At 41.3% G+C, this 16,741-nt stretch overlaps 1 protein-coding gene across 1 annotated transcript in view; it reads right to left on the reverse strand.

Moving 5' to 3' along the window:
• The window catches only part of LOC132989619 (cadherin-4-like), a 214,645-nt gene that overhangs the window by 61,655 nt on the left and 136,249 nt on the right, over positions 1–16,741 (reverse strand). Inside the window, exon 4 of the mRNA XM_061057332.1 lies at positions 7,744–7,970. Coding sequence (XP_060913315.1) covers positions 7,744–7,970 — 227 coding nt within the window. The remainder of the gene's footprint in view (positions 1–7,743; positions 7,971–16,741) is intronic.

Raw genomic sequence — 16,741 nt, forward strand, 5'->3', positions numbered from 1 at the left:
CTCCTTCCCCACCCCACCCCTCCCCGAGTAAAGAGCCTTGGTGTCATCCTCGCTGTAAAGAGATGTACAAAGTACAAGTAGAGATCTGAAGTCTCAGTGAATGCTTTGCATCCGACTGTATATGTGTATACGTGCATACATGTGATAGAGACCATAAACCACAGACTTTGTCATTTACAACGGGTATAAAAAGTCTATTAACGCAGAGCATGTCTGAGGTCGGATTTACAGCCACTCTCAGCAGACAGTGACAGCTGAGTCACAGACACAAGCTTCAATCATACAATATTCTCCCATCATGCACTCCCCTCGCACGCTCCCTGCAGGCAGAGAGAAATGACCACCACAAACCTGTCTTTTTTTGAAAGATGCTTAAATAAGGAGCTTGAAAGACGCCCATTTTCCATCTCCTCCTGAACATTAACTCACACAGGAGTCAGAGGAGCTACATCAACAGCTGAAGCTATCAGGCATATCACCTGTTTAAATTAATGTGGAAATGCTGCAAAACACATGGAGGAGAACTAAAGAGATGCTTCTGCTTTACAGATGCTTCCCGAGTGGTTAGAAATGAATAAAAGTAATTGAAAATGAGCTAAGATAGTCTCAATAATCTAGCTTGGGGCTATTTAAAGCAGCAGAGGGAAGATCATAACATATGTTGCTTCTTAGGTCCAAGTACATTATAGATATCGATGCCTTTATGTCAAGGTTACATAGGGTCCAACGTTTCAAGGCTTAAATACAACATGCTTGGTGTCCTAGAGGCTACATAAATGTGCTGTGTTGAAGTGATCTTAAAGGTCCCATATTATGCTTTTTCTGGTTTTATATGCCCTTTAGTGTGTTTTCCATGTGTCTTGTGCATGTTTAGGCACATCTATGTGCAAAAATTCAAAGTCTGCGGAAACGCGGCTTCTCCTACGTCCTCCTGTTAGCTGTAGCATTAGCCGCATGTAACGCTCGGTTCTAGCCCCCCTCGATAAAAATTTGTCAGTCCGACGTCATTGTCAGTGTGAGATCACTGATCTAAGCCCGTTGGCTCGTTGAGGCAAGCCCAGCAGCTCATGTTGCCATTTCCGAGACGCGTGCTGAGCAACTGACCAATAACGACAGAGCGGATCGGCAGACCAATCAGAGCAGACTTGGCCCACGTGGGGTCTAACAGTGGGGGCTCAGCAGAGCGTAGCTGACAGACTCAGAGCGTAGAGGGAGCAAGGAGGAGCAGTACATGAAAACAGACACTTTTTTTTCGGACTTTAGCTATTGTGAACGTACAAAAGTAGGTACATAGATTAAATATACAAACCCCAAAAAGGGCATAATATGGGCTCTTTAAGGTTTTAATAAACAGACAATCTAAAGAGTTGTTCTACAGTGTTTACCAACATGTTCTGGGGTTACAAGCCAGTAAAAACATGTAAAGACTCAGTCACAAACATCATTGCGGCAGCTATGGATCAGTTGCACTTGCTGTCTCAATCACTTCCCCTTCAGCTATCCCCCCCCCCCCCCCTCCCTTGCCCTTCTCTTGCAGTATTATTGTTTTTCTCTCTGTCTCTCCTCCCAGTCAGTGGGTCTGACAGCTTGTCTCAATAACAGTGATTCCTCGAGCACTGGGCTGTGTTAGGCTGATGGTGAAGCAGCAGGTAAAACAGCAGCACAGGGTTTCAGCTACCAAACACTCCTCATCACCAGGCCACAACAATCCATGTCTTTGTTATGAATGCCCCAAGGACACCGGGGGAGAGAATTAACCTTTATTTACATAGGGTGGTCTGATGATTACAGTTCTCTCTCTTGGGACAATAACAACAAAAGCAAAAGTCAAGCAGTTTAACATTAAATTGTACGAAAAAGCATAATAAGTTTGATGTTTAAAATCAGACATCCCGCACTGGATAATTTATGATCAAAAGGAAATTAGCCAAAGCAACCTTTTCACATTAAATGCTTTGTTAAGTAATTTCAGGATTAGGGAAAGTCAATGTCAGATGTTTAATCTGCTCAGGAAACAAGGGTATACAGGTTCAATTCCTGCTGTATTTAGTCCATATTCTTGCTGTTTTTAGTCACCATTCATCTCTTTCAATATTTAGTTTGGAACCAGCAGGAAAAAAAGTGCACTCAAACATAGAATAGATCCAAAGTCATGGGTGAGTGTGTAAATAAATTACATGCAGTCAATTCATGGATGGCAATACAGAAAGAGGGAAAAAATAATAACCCAACAAAACATGTCTGTAATCTAATATTCTTATTTTCATCTTTACCAGACAGATCATTCATCATGCATTCATTTATTTTACCCAAGAATACTGACTGTTATTGCTAATGTTTGTTTGATGAGCAACAGTTGTGGCTCAATTTCTTGTCTCATGTAGACAATGTATGCAGCAATGTTTTATCAATTAGTGCCATTATTTTTAATTCATTCATTCATTTGAATAAGTTTGTCTTCGAAGGAAAAAAAAAAATCTTTTGGCAGTTTTTATCAAATGTTGGATAAAGGCAGCTCTTAGACTTGATACTAAAGTAGCTCTGATATCACTGTTCATCCTTATATGACTGTGTTGCACAAAGAGGATGGAAGGGGTCGAGAGACAGGGTTCGGGGGGGGAAAGGAAAACAATTGGAAACCACTCACCAAAGATGAGAGAGAAAAATGTTCAGTTCTATTATGTTAAAAAAGAGAGAAGGCAATGTACATGTCCGTGTGTGTGTAGGTGTGTGTGTGAGTGTGTGTGTGGGTAGGTGGGAGGGTGTTCATGTCAGAGAAGAAGAAAAATCTGGTCTTGTACTTGAGACAGCATAGGAGAAAGAGGTTCAATCACCATACATTTACATAAAAAGAGGCCTCTGTTTTTAACACCTCTTCCAATGTTTCATTGTATTTTGCTGCTATGCATTATGTAGCCTTACAGTTGCTCACCAGCAGTTGACATCTGAGTATAAAAATAAAATTGAGAACAGAAGCAGGCTGCAGCGTTGGAAGATAGGAATGGCTTCTGGCGCACATTGAAAGTTGAGGGTCCTGTACGATGCAGTCTATAAAAAGTGTTTTCTCTTTGTCTCCCTTTGTTTGTTCTTGCCTGGTCAAGATCCCTCAGAGAGTTGGGCTTGTATCTGCCAATGGAAACAATGCTTTCAGGGCTGACTTCATTAGATGGACGCCCAGGAGAAAAGCCTTTAAGGCTGCTTAAAAGGAAATGTGTCAAACTACCTGGCATCTGGTGTTTTACGTGTTCGTGTGGGCGGGGACGAGGGAAAGGTTGTCATGTTCAGTTTCATCAACCAGGGACTACATATCAGATATCATGCACAGTGCAATCCAAGGCACTTTCAGAAGAAATTCAGGGAGCCAGGTAGAGGGATAAAGTAGGAGAAGAGAAAAAAGTTCAATAAGAGAATTTGCAGCTCCACCTGGGCATGAGGAGTAAAATAATCATGTTTCTAACGCCTGCAAAACATGGACGATCCAGTGGTTTCCAATTTGAAGTGTTATACTTTGAAGTCCAACTTCAGCCATTTCCTACTGTTTTTCCAAGCTGTGATATAGTCACGAATCATCCATTAAATTAACCTTAACAATAATGCTCATCAGCAGTTCATCCACCTTAATAACTGAGCTAACTAGCTGACATCAACAGAAAAAAACCAAACAATCTCTTCATTGGGGGACTTTCACAAATTAGCATACATCCAAGTGTGTGTCACTATAAACAAAATAAAGTTGTGTTTTTGTATAGTTAACATCCAGGAAGTTGATTCATTTTGACCAAGGCCCTTGGAGACATCAGATTGTTGCAGGTTTGGGGGATAACGAGAAACTTTTAGCTTTTACTGTAGTTGTTATGATTCCATTGTACCAACCACGTAAAAAAAAACTTTGAGCAAAAATGTAATAAGTAACATACCATAAATAACTAAAATAAATGTTCAAGTATTTGATGAACGTCCTGGTTAATCAATATTGTCTGGAAAGTAGTTGCTGCGACTTGAGGGCGGTGGAAACATTCTGTTCTGTAAAAGGATACATTAAAACCTTTTACGTGATATGGCCAATCTGCCAGTGGTGATCGATTTTTCATGTCTAGCAGTCATTAAAAGTTGAGTTAAATTGTATCTGCTCAATGTAATTGATTTAAGTATTACCTATTCCTCTGTCTTGCTGCTGCAACACCTGAATTTCCCCTCTGGGGAGTATTATCTTATCTTATCTCATCTTTATATTGAGAGATTGACATTTTTGCAAAAAACTACTTCCTGTCTCTGAGTGATGCTGATAAGAGTGCTGAAACAGAGCCAGAACAGTCAAGTCTAATGTAGTTATGAGCTGAGGGGAACCTAGGCAATCATTTGTAGAGAGTTTGTCACCATGGGAAAGCCGTTCACATACAGTACACACTTAGTGATTTGTTCCAATGTTGTCAAGCAATTAAGAAACTTTAAATATGTTAAAGAGTAAAATTGTAAGACAAGACATTTCTGTTTGTAATTTTAGTTGGGGATAAGCAGCAGGTCCTCTTTAGACCACTAGGGGAGTAATAACCCCTCAAGAGAGAAGAATGGAGAATCATAAACTCTTTAATAATAATAATCTCAAAGCGTAAAATGCACCAGAACTCTACCCTCACTTCTCATGCGGGGTTTCTGGCTTGTTTTAGAGATAGACTAACTGTCCAAACACACATGTTGCTAAACCCAATGTTAATTGTTGTGTGTGACAAGTTCACTCAAACATGAACATGATCCTTTCCCTTCATAGTCCATATTCAGGAGACCAACCTCTGCCAAGTACAACATGCCTGTGTGCACAAACAGGGTTTGTCAGCAGAGTGGGATGAGACAGATGTGAACCAGGTCTGGACAAATGTATTCTTTTTCTTCACGAGGGGAAGGCTTAGTGGAGTTGACTGCAGGGGATGGTTGTCCCACATCCTACCAGACTGGTTGGGGAGGGCAGAGGTGGAGAAAAACATGTTTTGGATGGAATAAAGGGGATAAGGAGAAGGGTTTTCAGAAGCAGATGTGACCCCCCTCTCCTCCGCCCAGCCTAAATAAGTCATGCTCCAGATCCTTTTATCTACACATGCTAACAGGTACTAGTGAGTTCCCAGAGGAGACAAGTCGAGAGAAATAGGTGAAGAAAAAAAAAAAGAGAAGGAGACAAAGAGAAAGAGCTGTGCCCATCACTGTTACAAAAGGCTTAAGTGAGCTTTTCTCTAGCCATGGTGTAATTCTGATCAAACCCTGAAGCTCTGATTCCCTTTTTCTTATTCAGACTAACACGGAAAAGGAGAAAGTACAGGAAGGTGATGAAATTGATTAAAAAACAGGTTAAGCGGAGATGTCTGTGCAGATATTGAAACCATTATGAAAGATGGAGGGTGAGGAGAAGAAGCAAACTCAAGTCAGATATCAGAATTCTTAACCACAGCTTCACAGATTCCAGAGAGATTTGCAGAGTTTTACTTCCCTTGATCCAGCACAGTGATCAGCATATGCTTTTTGACATGCAACCGTGCCCTTAGCAAAGATAAAAAACTGTAAGCTCCAAACATAAGACACTTAATGCCCTAAACAAAGACAGCAATGAAAATGTAACGCAAAATTAGCATAATTCATATTTGATCCAACTTAATCTCCCACTAACAAATAACATTCTCGCACACGTACTGGATACACACTCATGCACACTAACGCTATGAGAACAGGAGTGTGAAATGGATGCGGCCCCCCCACCACTGGTGCCACAAGCCCTAGCCAGCTGGCGGTGGTCCCGGCTCTTCCCCTCCACGCCAATGCCTCCCCAAAACCCTACACACTTTGATATCAGCCAGCCCCTGGCTACCCAGACATCTGGAAGTTATTATTCAACAGAGCACGCCACAAAAGCACCATTTCCATAAAGAAACATAGCATTTGTTTCAGCGCACTGCTTCCTGCTTTGCTGCATACATGTTTGTTACAACATGCAGTGCATTTCTGACCCATGTCCCCGTCTAACCCTTTTTATTGCTTGTCTTCAGTTCGTGGCTCCTCGGGATCTTTTTATCACGCGCAACTACTGCAAACTTAAGAAGGATAGCCAGTCATCATCTTCAAATACTGCTTTTTAATACTGAGTCTCAAACAAAGCTAACCAATGAATCATTCGAGGCAGTGTGAGCTACAGAAGTGTAAGAGTGAAGGCCAACCTATTCAGAGCCAGAACAACATACTCATCCTAACACCCACTCCCACTAATAGATCCTTTGTTGGCCTGTGTCCCAGTCCGCCTCTCTGTTTGTCTCTGTGATTCTATGACTGACTTTGTGCCGTCTCTTTTGCTTTCTGGCCATGTAAAGAAAATCCAGCTGAAAGTGATTTCTTTTTTGGTTTTGAATGAGTTCAAGTGCCACTTATCAGAGGTGATAATCAAATGTTTTATTTTATTCAATCTTTTGCTGCCATAAACATTGAGAGTTATAAGTTTTTTTTTTTTTTTTTTTTTTTTTTTTTTAGAGGTGATGAGAAACTCGAGACAGTACAGTTCAAAATGGCCTTTGAGAAAGATCCACAATGTCTATAATGTTTTCAAGATCTCTTGCACATATCTGACGTTTGAGTGTTAGTGTGACTGTCTGGCTTGGCACTGCATAAAAGGGACCTCCTATGAAGAGGTTTAGCTGCCTTCTCGACTTGTGTAGCTGGGCTGCAAAAAAGTATACTTTGGCTACTTGTGGGCAGCAAAAACAAGCTGTAAAAACACTGAAATGTTAAGTCCTTTTTAATTTAATATGGCTCATGTTACAAAAACCATTGCCTGTTGACACATAATAGCAAGTTGAAGTTTTGATCATGGTAACCAGATACTATTTATAAAAGTCCAAAATGATCTTTAAGCTCTGCTTTGTACTCCACTTGTGCCGGAAGTAGATCTCTCTCTTTATCTGCTGAATGTTCAACTTTCACATTGTCTTTTTGCTGGGGCTGGGGAGATAGTAAGTACATATTAGCATTTTTGAGCTATTTCCTTGAATAATAGCTGCTGATGACAGCTGCCAAAAACAGTCAAAACAAGAATGCTCTTTTGTCCTATTTACTAATTTATTTCCAAAGACAGCTTTATGAAGATTATCAGGAAGAGCTGATTCTTGTCCATCATTATGTTTTCTAAGTAATGCATCTGTCTCAGCTAGATGCAGTATGATTTCAGCAGAGGCTTCCTGGTCGACCTCCTGTACGAGATGCCTGAGATTGAACTAAATAGGCCTTTCATCATATGTGTTGATGTAACCTAGTCTGATTAACACGCATGCAGATATTGAGTCACAGATCTGACCTTGTGAGTTGTAAAATCTTAGGGACGGCTGAGCTCTGGCTGCACAGTCCTTGCTCGACCTTTGACAGCTTTAAGATAGAGGAGGAAGAGTCGAGGCCCCCCAGGGTATCCAAGGCACTGGATGTTTTCCAATAACAGCTTATGGCTGTGGGGAATTGTACTCTCCCCCAGTGGCAATGTGATTCTATCACTTTTAACCATGTGCTGCTGCTACTTTTTTTCTGCTGCACTCTCACTCTCTAAAACCCCTCAGAGTTTTGACCTGATTCTGGGCTGTCACTATCACCAGACCGCTGGAGAAAAATTTGATAGGGAAAAGAAACTCGATGAGCATGACTGAAATTTAAGCATGATATTTCAGTGTATGTGTGTGTGTGTGTGTGTGTTTGCCCATGTGCAGTAAGTATAAGGCTTACCTCATTTTCATTTTGTGGAGGTGACGGTGGGTCTATTACTGCCAGTTGGACCACAGTCCCCCAGACCTGTGTGTGTGGACCGCTTGCTGTTAGTTTAAACTGGACTGGCTCGTCCAGGCTGGCTCCCTCTCCCTGGGCAAAGATGGACCCATCTGTCCGCACGCTGAAGTTAGGGTCACTGCTCTGGAAAACCACCGCTTGGTTCCCCATGCAGTCATCAAACTTCACTGTGGACAAGAAAATTGAGAATATTGTCATATATTCATCAAAGCAGTTCTTAGTAAAAAAAAAAACATTAACTTTTATACATTCACTCAGTACATCTGCATTGCACACAAACATAAGAATGAAAGTTACACAGAGAGTTTGAACTCAAAAGATTGCATCAGCGGCTACATTTGACACTAAAGCGTTCTCTCCAACTGCTGCATGAGAAAATAAACTGTAAAGGTATCGTGTGGTGTCTTGTAGAAGGGGTGAAACATCGGTCTTCCTAGAACTTGCATCTGAATTTGTTTTTGAAGCAGACCATGCGGTAAGTGAATTAGCGGAAGATCATGTCATAATATAAACAAACTTTTTTTTCGAAAAAAGTTTCAACTTTTAAAAGAAAGTCCAAAGTCTCAAAGGGGGAAACAGAATGAGACATACAGGCAGTTATCTGCACATTCGCATCCATAAAAGTTTAAAGTGTACTGTTCTGTCAGGAAATATTGATTCCAGTTTTGTGGTATTCAAAAAGCACAAGGCTTTTGTATTTCCTGACTGTCAAACACTATGCTTTTAGCTTTTAATCTGAAGGCCAAATCGCTCAATTTCTACTTTTTCTGTAGTTATCTCTGGCAGCTAGACTCAGATCCTCGCCATGAGGTCATGTGCTTTCACTATGATTGCAACACAGGGTTGACCCTTCTGCTCTTTCTACAATTTGTGTCTGTGATGAGACAAACTGAAGACATATATGAAAACCAGAGGCACCAAATGTAGTGGTTTAAACGCAACATTGTGCTGCAAAACATTTTAAGGGCATTGACTTGAGTAGGGTTCAATAGATTTCTTGACTCCAAAAGAGGGCAATGTTGATTATGTTTTCACCCATTTACTGCAGATCACTGGATGTGTCTGAACTCATAGAGGTGAACTAGAGCAGTCTGTCATATATGATCAGTCAAACATCGATTTACGCTCGTTGAAGCTTTGCACCGTAATGCATGATGTTATATATTGTTTGGATAGTAAATGCGGTTGTACACTTGTTTTCACAATGGCATTTTATCACATTTTTGACCAATCTGGGAAAATTCATAAAGGTGTCTTAATACACGTATAAAAAGATTTAAATTCAACTCCTGTAGGAAAAACCTCCTGTAGAGGTTAACATTTCTCATTTTTCACCAATAAGGTTCCAGGTACCCCAACCTTCAGCAGCTCTCACAGATTTTCCCACAGGAGTTGAATTTAAATCTTTTCATGTATGTTCTAAAACAAAAGTTTGTGCAGAAATGTCTTGGTAAGGAATTTATTCCCGGATTTTTTGCAATATTCCCTTACTGCCCATGTAGGGTATGACACTACTACAGAATTCGGACAATGCTACAAAATAGTAAATTCCTAATATGGTGCACTATATTGTGAGGATTGTGTGATTCCAGACAAAGCAAGTAACTTTAAGTTACTGCTATGCTTGTCCTAAAGCTTTTTTTTCCCACACATCCATTGTTTCTATGACCGTTTACACAGTAAATATGCCTGAGGAAAACAAACAAATGCTTGAGATAGAGATAATTTCTGCTCACATTGATGTAAAAGGCTTGTTGCAACTGAGTGGCACTGAATTTAAAGATGATTTAGGCTTCTTCCAGATTCAACAATTGTCTTCCTTTTTTGCTCATACAGTTTTGTGTGAGTTTTAATCTTTTTTTATGAATGATGCCAAACACACAACAACTATTTGGCATAAACACAGTCATGATAATCCATTCACTGTTATCAACGTCTCTGCAGGGAACTGTTTCACAAACTTACAAGGCATGGCGTTTTCCCACCAGTGCATATGAAGATGAATTCATTCCAAGCCTTTTTTTTACGTGTGAAGCTCAAAACAGTGTTCATAGAAATTACACAAAAAGATCTCACAATGAGGAATTATCAGCAATGAATAATCATTGAATTATTTTTTTAAGTGTGTGCATCTCTTCTTGTGAGTGTCACATATTAACATGTACATATTCATATCTACACATTATTTACTACAAACATCATCATGAACAGAGAGAAACAGTCAAAAGAAAGTCAAGCCAGAAAAGAAAATCTCTGGATTTGTTTCTCTCTGTAGTGCACACGTGAAATCCTTTCCATTTCATGTTAGAATGGTACTATGTAGCAGCAGGTCAGTATGGAGCTTACTGATTTGTCAGGGAAGTCCTGTGATTGATCTCTTCTGAAACTGAGTTCATGAGACGATGAGAAGATGAGTCACAGACAAGTGTAGCCTTCACTGGCCTTCCGTCCTCATCTTCTTCCTCCCTTGCGGCATCAACAGCCCTCCCTCTCTGGGATTACAATGTCTAGACGGCATATCATAAGAAAAGCGGAGCTAAAGGTCTTAACTTACTGCTGTAACTTCTCTTTCTCTCTTCCCACGTCTCTACAGCCGTCGAAACAAGGTTTCCATTACGGAAAGTATAAACTGCAAGTAAATCAGACTTTTGGATACAATTGGCCTCAAGTATGCCTGTCATCATGTCAGCGACCATCTCTGTGAGGCCAGGTGTCCAGACAGTCACTCAGTGCTCAGTCAGAGGGGACAGCACTTTAACAACTGTCCTCTGAGTACAGCATTTGCTGCAGGAGTGTCCCAGTCTAGACAGGAGGAGACAGGACATACAGGATGGATTACATCAACCTGAAAGAGCCGAAAAGCCTCTGCTTCATTCATCAGGTTGTTCCTGTCTTTGTGTAGCTGAACATTTCCACCCAAAACAAACCCCCCTGAAATAAACATGTTTGCTTTTTCCTGTTTGCTTCATTCTCTTGCCTTTTTTTTGTCAAATCCTATCTCATTTCTTTTACCATTATTTTCAAATATTCTCAAAGATTAGATTTGGAACGGGTGGGGGGGCAATAACAAACACACCAGTTGGCAAACTTGTGTCTGTGCAAAATAGAGTTCTGAAAGGCTGACTGATTACATTAAGAACGAGAAAGTACAAATTCTAACTCAAAGCATGGTTTATTGTATTACTAAGTCGTCCTCTCAGTGAAAAAATGAGCCACAGGAAAAAAATAACAAGCAGCAGGTGGTCTGATGCCCCTTCTCTCACTGTCCTCCAATTATTGTCTCGACTCCCTATAAGCCAGGCACGCAGCCAGCAGTGCAGCACTACTGCAGTCATGTCGGGTAGAAGACTGTGGGCTTCTGCTTCACACCGAGGCGAGTGGGGTATCTGTATCTATACTAAAGAGAGCATGGCTCTCACTCCATATAAGACAGTTTAATTGTTTTTTCTTCTCGACAAAAATGACAAAACTGAAATACAAATGACTCCTGTGTTTATATTTTTGATTGATAAGCTGCTGAAAACAAGATGAAAAATGTGTCTACTTCCAGAAAAGTGGTTAGAATAATGTGTTTTTTTTTAACATTTCTGGTAAAGAATAACTTTATGTGCTTAATCCATGAAAGCTGCAGTGCTGCAGTGGTTAGAACGTAATGGCAGTTTTCTCTTTAATCTGTTTTTATGAAGAACTGATGGTGTAGGCCCTTTACTTCAAAGTCACATTAAAGATTGAAAATAAAATAAAATCACAAACACTGTTTAACAATTTGTAAAAGACGCTTGCTTGAGACATACAGTACTAGGGAATATGTATGTAGGAGAAGTAAAGTATAAACATGGCACTAGTATAAAATACTAAATAGAATATATAACGTGTTTTTGAAACCGCCAGAAAAAAATGCTTTTCATTGAGAAAAAAAAATCTTGGATCTTCTATTGCATGTAAATTTAATGTTAAATCGATGAGCCAATTCATATTGAGATAAGTAGTTGTGTAAATACTGTAGGGGTATATCCGTCTGTGGGTGTGTGTGTGTGTGTGTGTGTGTGTGTGTGTGTGTAAGAATTATTTTTCAATGATTGTGTGTGCATGCCTCAACAATGACAAGCTGAGCTCACTGCACCAATGCCCACACACAAATGGAGTAACAGGCTGCACATAGAGCACCCAGAGGGTCTCATTCTTGCACCAATTAAAGAAAAAGACAGTGCCAATTTTATCCCTCCATCAACACACACACACATCATTCTGCAATAGCTCCTCTTTCACTCAGGCAGGTCGATACTGCTATAAGAGAGATTATAAAATCGTCTGACAACAAAGCAATGGAGCCCATCGGCACATAGCTGCACATTAACAAGTCGTCTAAAGCAGCAGCCCAGGTTGTGCATTGATCTGGCAAATAACGCCAACACCCCATTGTGCCAAGCAGCCAGTGCAGTACTTCTCTACTACTGTATGGAGGTAATGTGAGTTGTTACATCCCTGTAAAGATACTCATTTTGTCATGTTATGTGCATTCTCATTAGGGAAACAATGTATTCCATTACTTATTCATCACCATTGCTTCACATGCAGTGAAATGCTTCTTTTGGTGTTGCTTGGATGATATCAAACACCAAGTGCCATCTTCATTCCCCCCCTTCACACACACACACACACACACACACACACACACACACACACACACACACACACACACACACACACACACACACACACACACACACACACACACACACACACGCACACACTTTTCTAATTAAAGTTCCCTTCTCCCTCCAACAAGACAAGGACAAGGAGAGCAACGCTGAAAAGAGTTGTGACCTTCTTGTGGTGTTCTCTGGACAGCCTGACAGGAAGTAGGTGACAAGTGTTGAAAGGGAAGTGAGAAAGGGATACAGTCAGGGGAGAGAGAGGAGCTGAGAGCTGAGGAGTGACAGGAAGAAGGTGAGAGGAAAGAGGAAGGAGGGGAGGGGGAGAGTTGAGAGGGAGGGACACTGAGGATGGAGGCTGTGTGGAGTTAGAAATAAGAGAGACAGTCAAATGATAAAAGAGGAAAAAGGAAAAAGGAAAGAGAGGCCTAGAGGCTCAGAGGCAGTTTGCAGTTGCTTAATATGAGATCTCCAGAGGCCTCAGAGTTTATAGCTGCAGCCATTTCAATTGGTTTACGGTACATTTAATGCATTACATCATAGGGAATAGTTTATTTTATGTAGGCCTACAACAGTTAAAGTCATGTGTCTAAGCTGTAATGCAGCCACCCGCCACTAGCTAGGTAATGGGGCTTGCTTTGCAATGTTGCGCCCCCCCCATGTACAGAGGCTACAGTCCTCATCGCAGCTGCTGTGGGTTCAAAACCAGCCCTTAGCTGCATGTCGTCCCCCACTCGCTCTATTCCTAACATTTCCTGTCTCTCTTCAGCTGTCCTATCTGACAAAGACAAAAAGCCCCCCAAAAAGAAATTACTTTAAAAATAAAAAATTTAATAAAAAAACATTCAGCACAAGCGTGTGGACGTTAACCTGCACGGCGGACCAAAGGCTGTAGTGCTAGCACTGCCAAATGTTAGCCACACTCAGCAAACCAATCTGCCATCCTTAACCTGCAGGTTAATGCACGTTGCATATTTCACAGAGAAATTACATTTAAAATAAAAGGCAATTTCGTAAGTATGATGAACTGTTTCAAACTGATATTAAATAGGCCACACATTATTTTCATTCGGACGGTGTTTAGCCGTTTTCTTACCTTCATACCAGTCGGTTAGTCTGAATTTAAACTCCTGTTTCATCAACACGGTAATTAGTCACTAGGAACATCCTGACCAACAAAGCAGTAAAGAAATGACTCTTACTAGCTTTGTTCTATGCTACAATCACTACGATTGAGGACAGAAGATGAGGATGCCGAAAAAGGAGAATGAAGATGATGGGAGGCGGGAGAGAGAAGTGGGAGGAGAGGTGGAGGTGGAGGCTGGGAAGGGCATTAGAGGGGGCCCTGGCATTGGGATCCTGGCACAGTACAGCACAGGCTCTCTCTCTCACACAGCCACATTGGAATGGATGGGATGCTCAGATGGCTGTTTAAACAGGTTAATTGGGCTGGCCTCCCGAGAGATAGGGACAGATGGATGGATGGATAGAATGAGAGAGGAGAGATAGAGGGAGCACGAGAGCGACAAAGGGAGAGCGATGGTGCTCTGAGGGGTGGAAACGGAGGGCGGGGTGAGGAGATGGATGGTGAGGGACAAGTATGGCGTCTGATCAGAGGCACCATGGGGAGTGTGCGGTCTAATCAGAGTGGATTGTGGATAAACAGAGCCAGGTCCTCTGTCCACTCCTGATAGACTAGCAGAAAGCAGAACTAACGTGTGATGGAAGAGTGTTTAAAGCATGTTAGAAGCCCATCAGGGAGTGTTTTCACTGGAGCAACTCACTGCTCATCCTTCCATCCTGTCCAGAAACCTACAAACGTTTGACAGCAGTGACTAGCTGCATTTACAAAAACGTTCAGCCACAGACTGAGAGGAAACAAGACTGACCACAGAGCATACAGCTCAGTATGAACAGCCCCAAAAAAAAGTCTGCAGAGAAAAAACATTGAGCCAAATACAATCCTTTAATGTCCTTTTATGAAAATAAATGAAGCTTTCATACACAGTAATGCAGAAATGTATCAAGTTTTACAAAGAACTAAAAGCTCATCAGTCAAATATGCATCAAAGCAAAGCTAATGCATTAGTTCGACTTTTCAAACCTGCTTGCATTGCTTTGGTTATCAGACTGTTTCATGTTCTTACTGCATTTTAAGTCCAAATGCACTTGGGAAATTAAGAGAATGAACTGCAGTCATGTCTGACAACTACAAAGTCACAAGGAATTTAAAATAAAACACTTCTAATGAGGTTGAAGTCTTTAACTCTTTCAAGTTACCACAGAGGGGCGCTGGTGGTGAAGTGCTTGGTGCGCGCCCCCCCATGTATGGAGGCTGTGGTCTTCCGGGTGGGCGGCCTGGGTTCGAATCCGGCTTGTGGCTCCTTTCCCGCATGTCATTCCCCTCTCTCTCTCTCTCCCTGATTTCCAACTCTATCCACTGTCCTATCTCTCCATTAAAGGCACAAAAAGCCCAAATAAAAAAAAAAAGTTACCACAGAGAATGGGCTGAATGTGATGGCTAATGTTCTTCCCAGCTTCACAAAGTTTGTCATCTCACTGTTCGTCAGTGGTGAGAGCAACTGAAGGAGGCTTTGTTTCACTGGGAGGAAATGGAGAACGTTTGACTGATGAAAAAGATTGTTTGTTGGCATAAGTCGTGTTTTCTTTTTGAATGGGAATGAGAGAAAAAGTGCAATCTCATTAGCAATTTTAAAGCGTCGCTTGCAGTCTATGCATTTAAATGTCATACTTGTTTGGAATCTCAGTCATGAAACAATTGAATTGTTTCCCAGTTTCTTTTCTGTCTCTAAACTTTTCCAGCCCTGCTTATACAGCAACACTGCACCACTGCAGTAGACCATAAAGTGAATGGAGAGTTGTGTGTGTCCTGGATATGGATGGCCTGTGGTGTCTTATGTAAAATTAAGCAGCTTTACTCTGTGTTTTGTTTGGTTGAACAGCGATACACATTACTTCACTGCTCGGGTTTCTCTGGATGAGAATCCAAAATGCCAGCGTGAAATATTAGGCTGTAGATAGTGGCTGGCAACTTTTTACCCCTATACTCCTCTATAGGCTTGCTAGAAAAATCTCCCAGTGACGTGTTACATCAAACTGTATACTGAATGAATGAGACAAGGCTTGGATACAAGGGAAGACTTGAGGCTATCACAGAGACAATTATAGCAGTGTGTGTTTGTGTGTGTGTGTACACTGCTGGGTAAATCTGGATGCACTCCTGCAAGTGTGGAGGTCAGACGCCTCCTCTAAACATCTGTGTTTATTTTAAACCACTCTGTCAGCAGCAGCTAAAGACCAATTAAAAAAATGCTGTGTATGGGAAGTAAGCAGCTGACTTTACCTTCATGTGGATGTGGTAATACATCCTGTTGCAAAGGTTAATTTTGTTGATTTTTACTTGAGCAGTAATATCACTTGCCAGCCAGCTTTTCAGCAAAGCTTCTGCCATGATTCTTAAGGTCCAAGCTTGTAAACGTAGGGTCACATATTGTGTAAAATGACTAAGTAAACCTACCCGACCATCCGAATTGTATCTTGGCACAGCTGAGGCTCTGTTGGACGGCTAATCAAGGGGTTGCTGCTGCAACCGTTGCTGGTTAGTCATTGAAGGGGGGGGGGCACTTTTATTAAAAGGCTGGCTGATCTCGGAGCTGCTTGACTTGGCATGAATATTGTTGGCTAGTTACAATGTTATTTTTCTTCCGTACATCTGATTTGTGTTCAGCTTTCAGGTTTGTGCCTGGACCATCCCAAACTAACAGCTCAGTGAAATTCACAAGTAAGGCTCTGTACATTTTAGCAATTCAGCAGGAACTGGAGAACCTCAACTGTTTATTCTTAGATTGCAGGAAGAGTAGACATAGTGGATGATTTTTTAACATTCATGACAGTATGAATAACCTTTTTTCTCTCAAAATCATGCAGTCATGAGCTCCTAGTATGCAAGTAAAGTGAGCCAGAGTGCATGCATTACTTTAATTCCATAACCCACAAATCGATAAGCACAAGGACACATGCCGTTCATACTCATATTCAAAGAGACTAGCCACAAAGACATTGTTTCTGACTCATCAGCATCTCTCTAATGACTGATTAGTATTCCTCTAAACAAGCACAGAAGCGGCTGATTGGCCTTCATCAATTCTCAGCCATCTCTCCCTGTGAGGGGAGCTGAACTTCTGCCTGAGCTCATATACGGACTCCAAACAACCACAGTGTGTCTTTTATCACCAAGGACTCATAAAAACAACAGAGACAGG

The sequence above is a fragment of the Labrus mixtus genome, chromosome 15 (assembly GCF_963584025.1).
Source record: "Labrus mixtus chromosome 15, fLabMix1.1, whole genome shotgun sequence".
Lineage (NCBI taxonomy): Eukaryota > Metazoa > Chordata > Actinopteri > Labriformes > Labridae > Labrus > Labrus mixtus.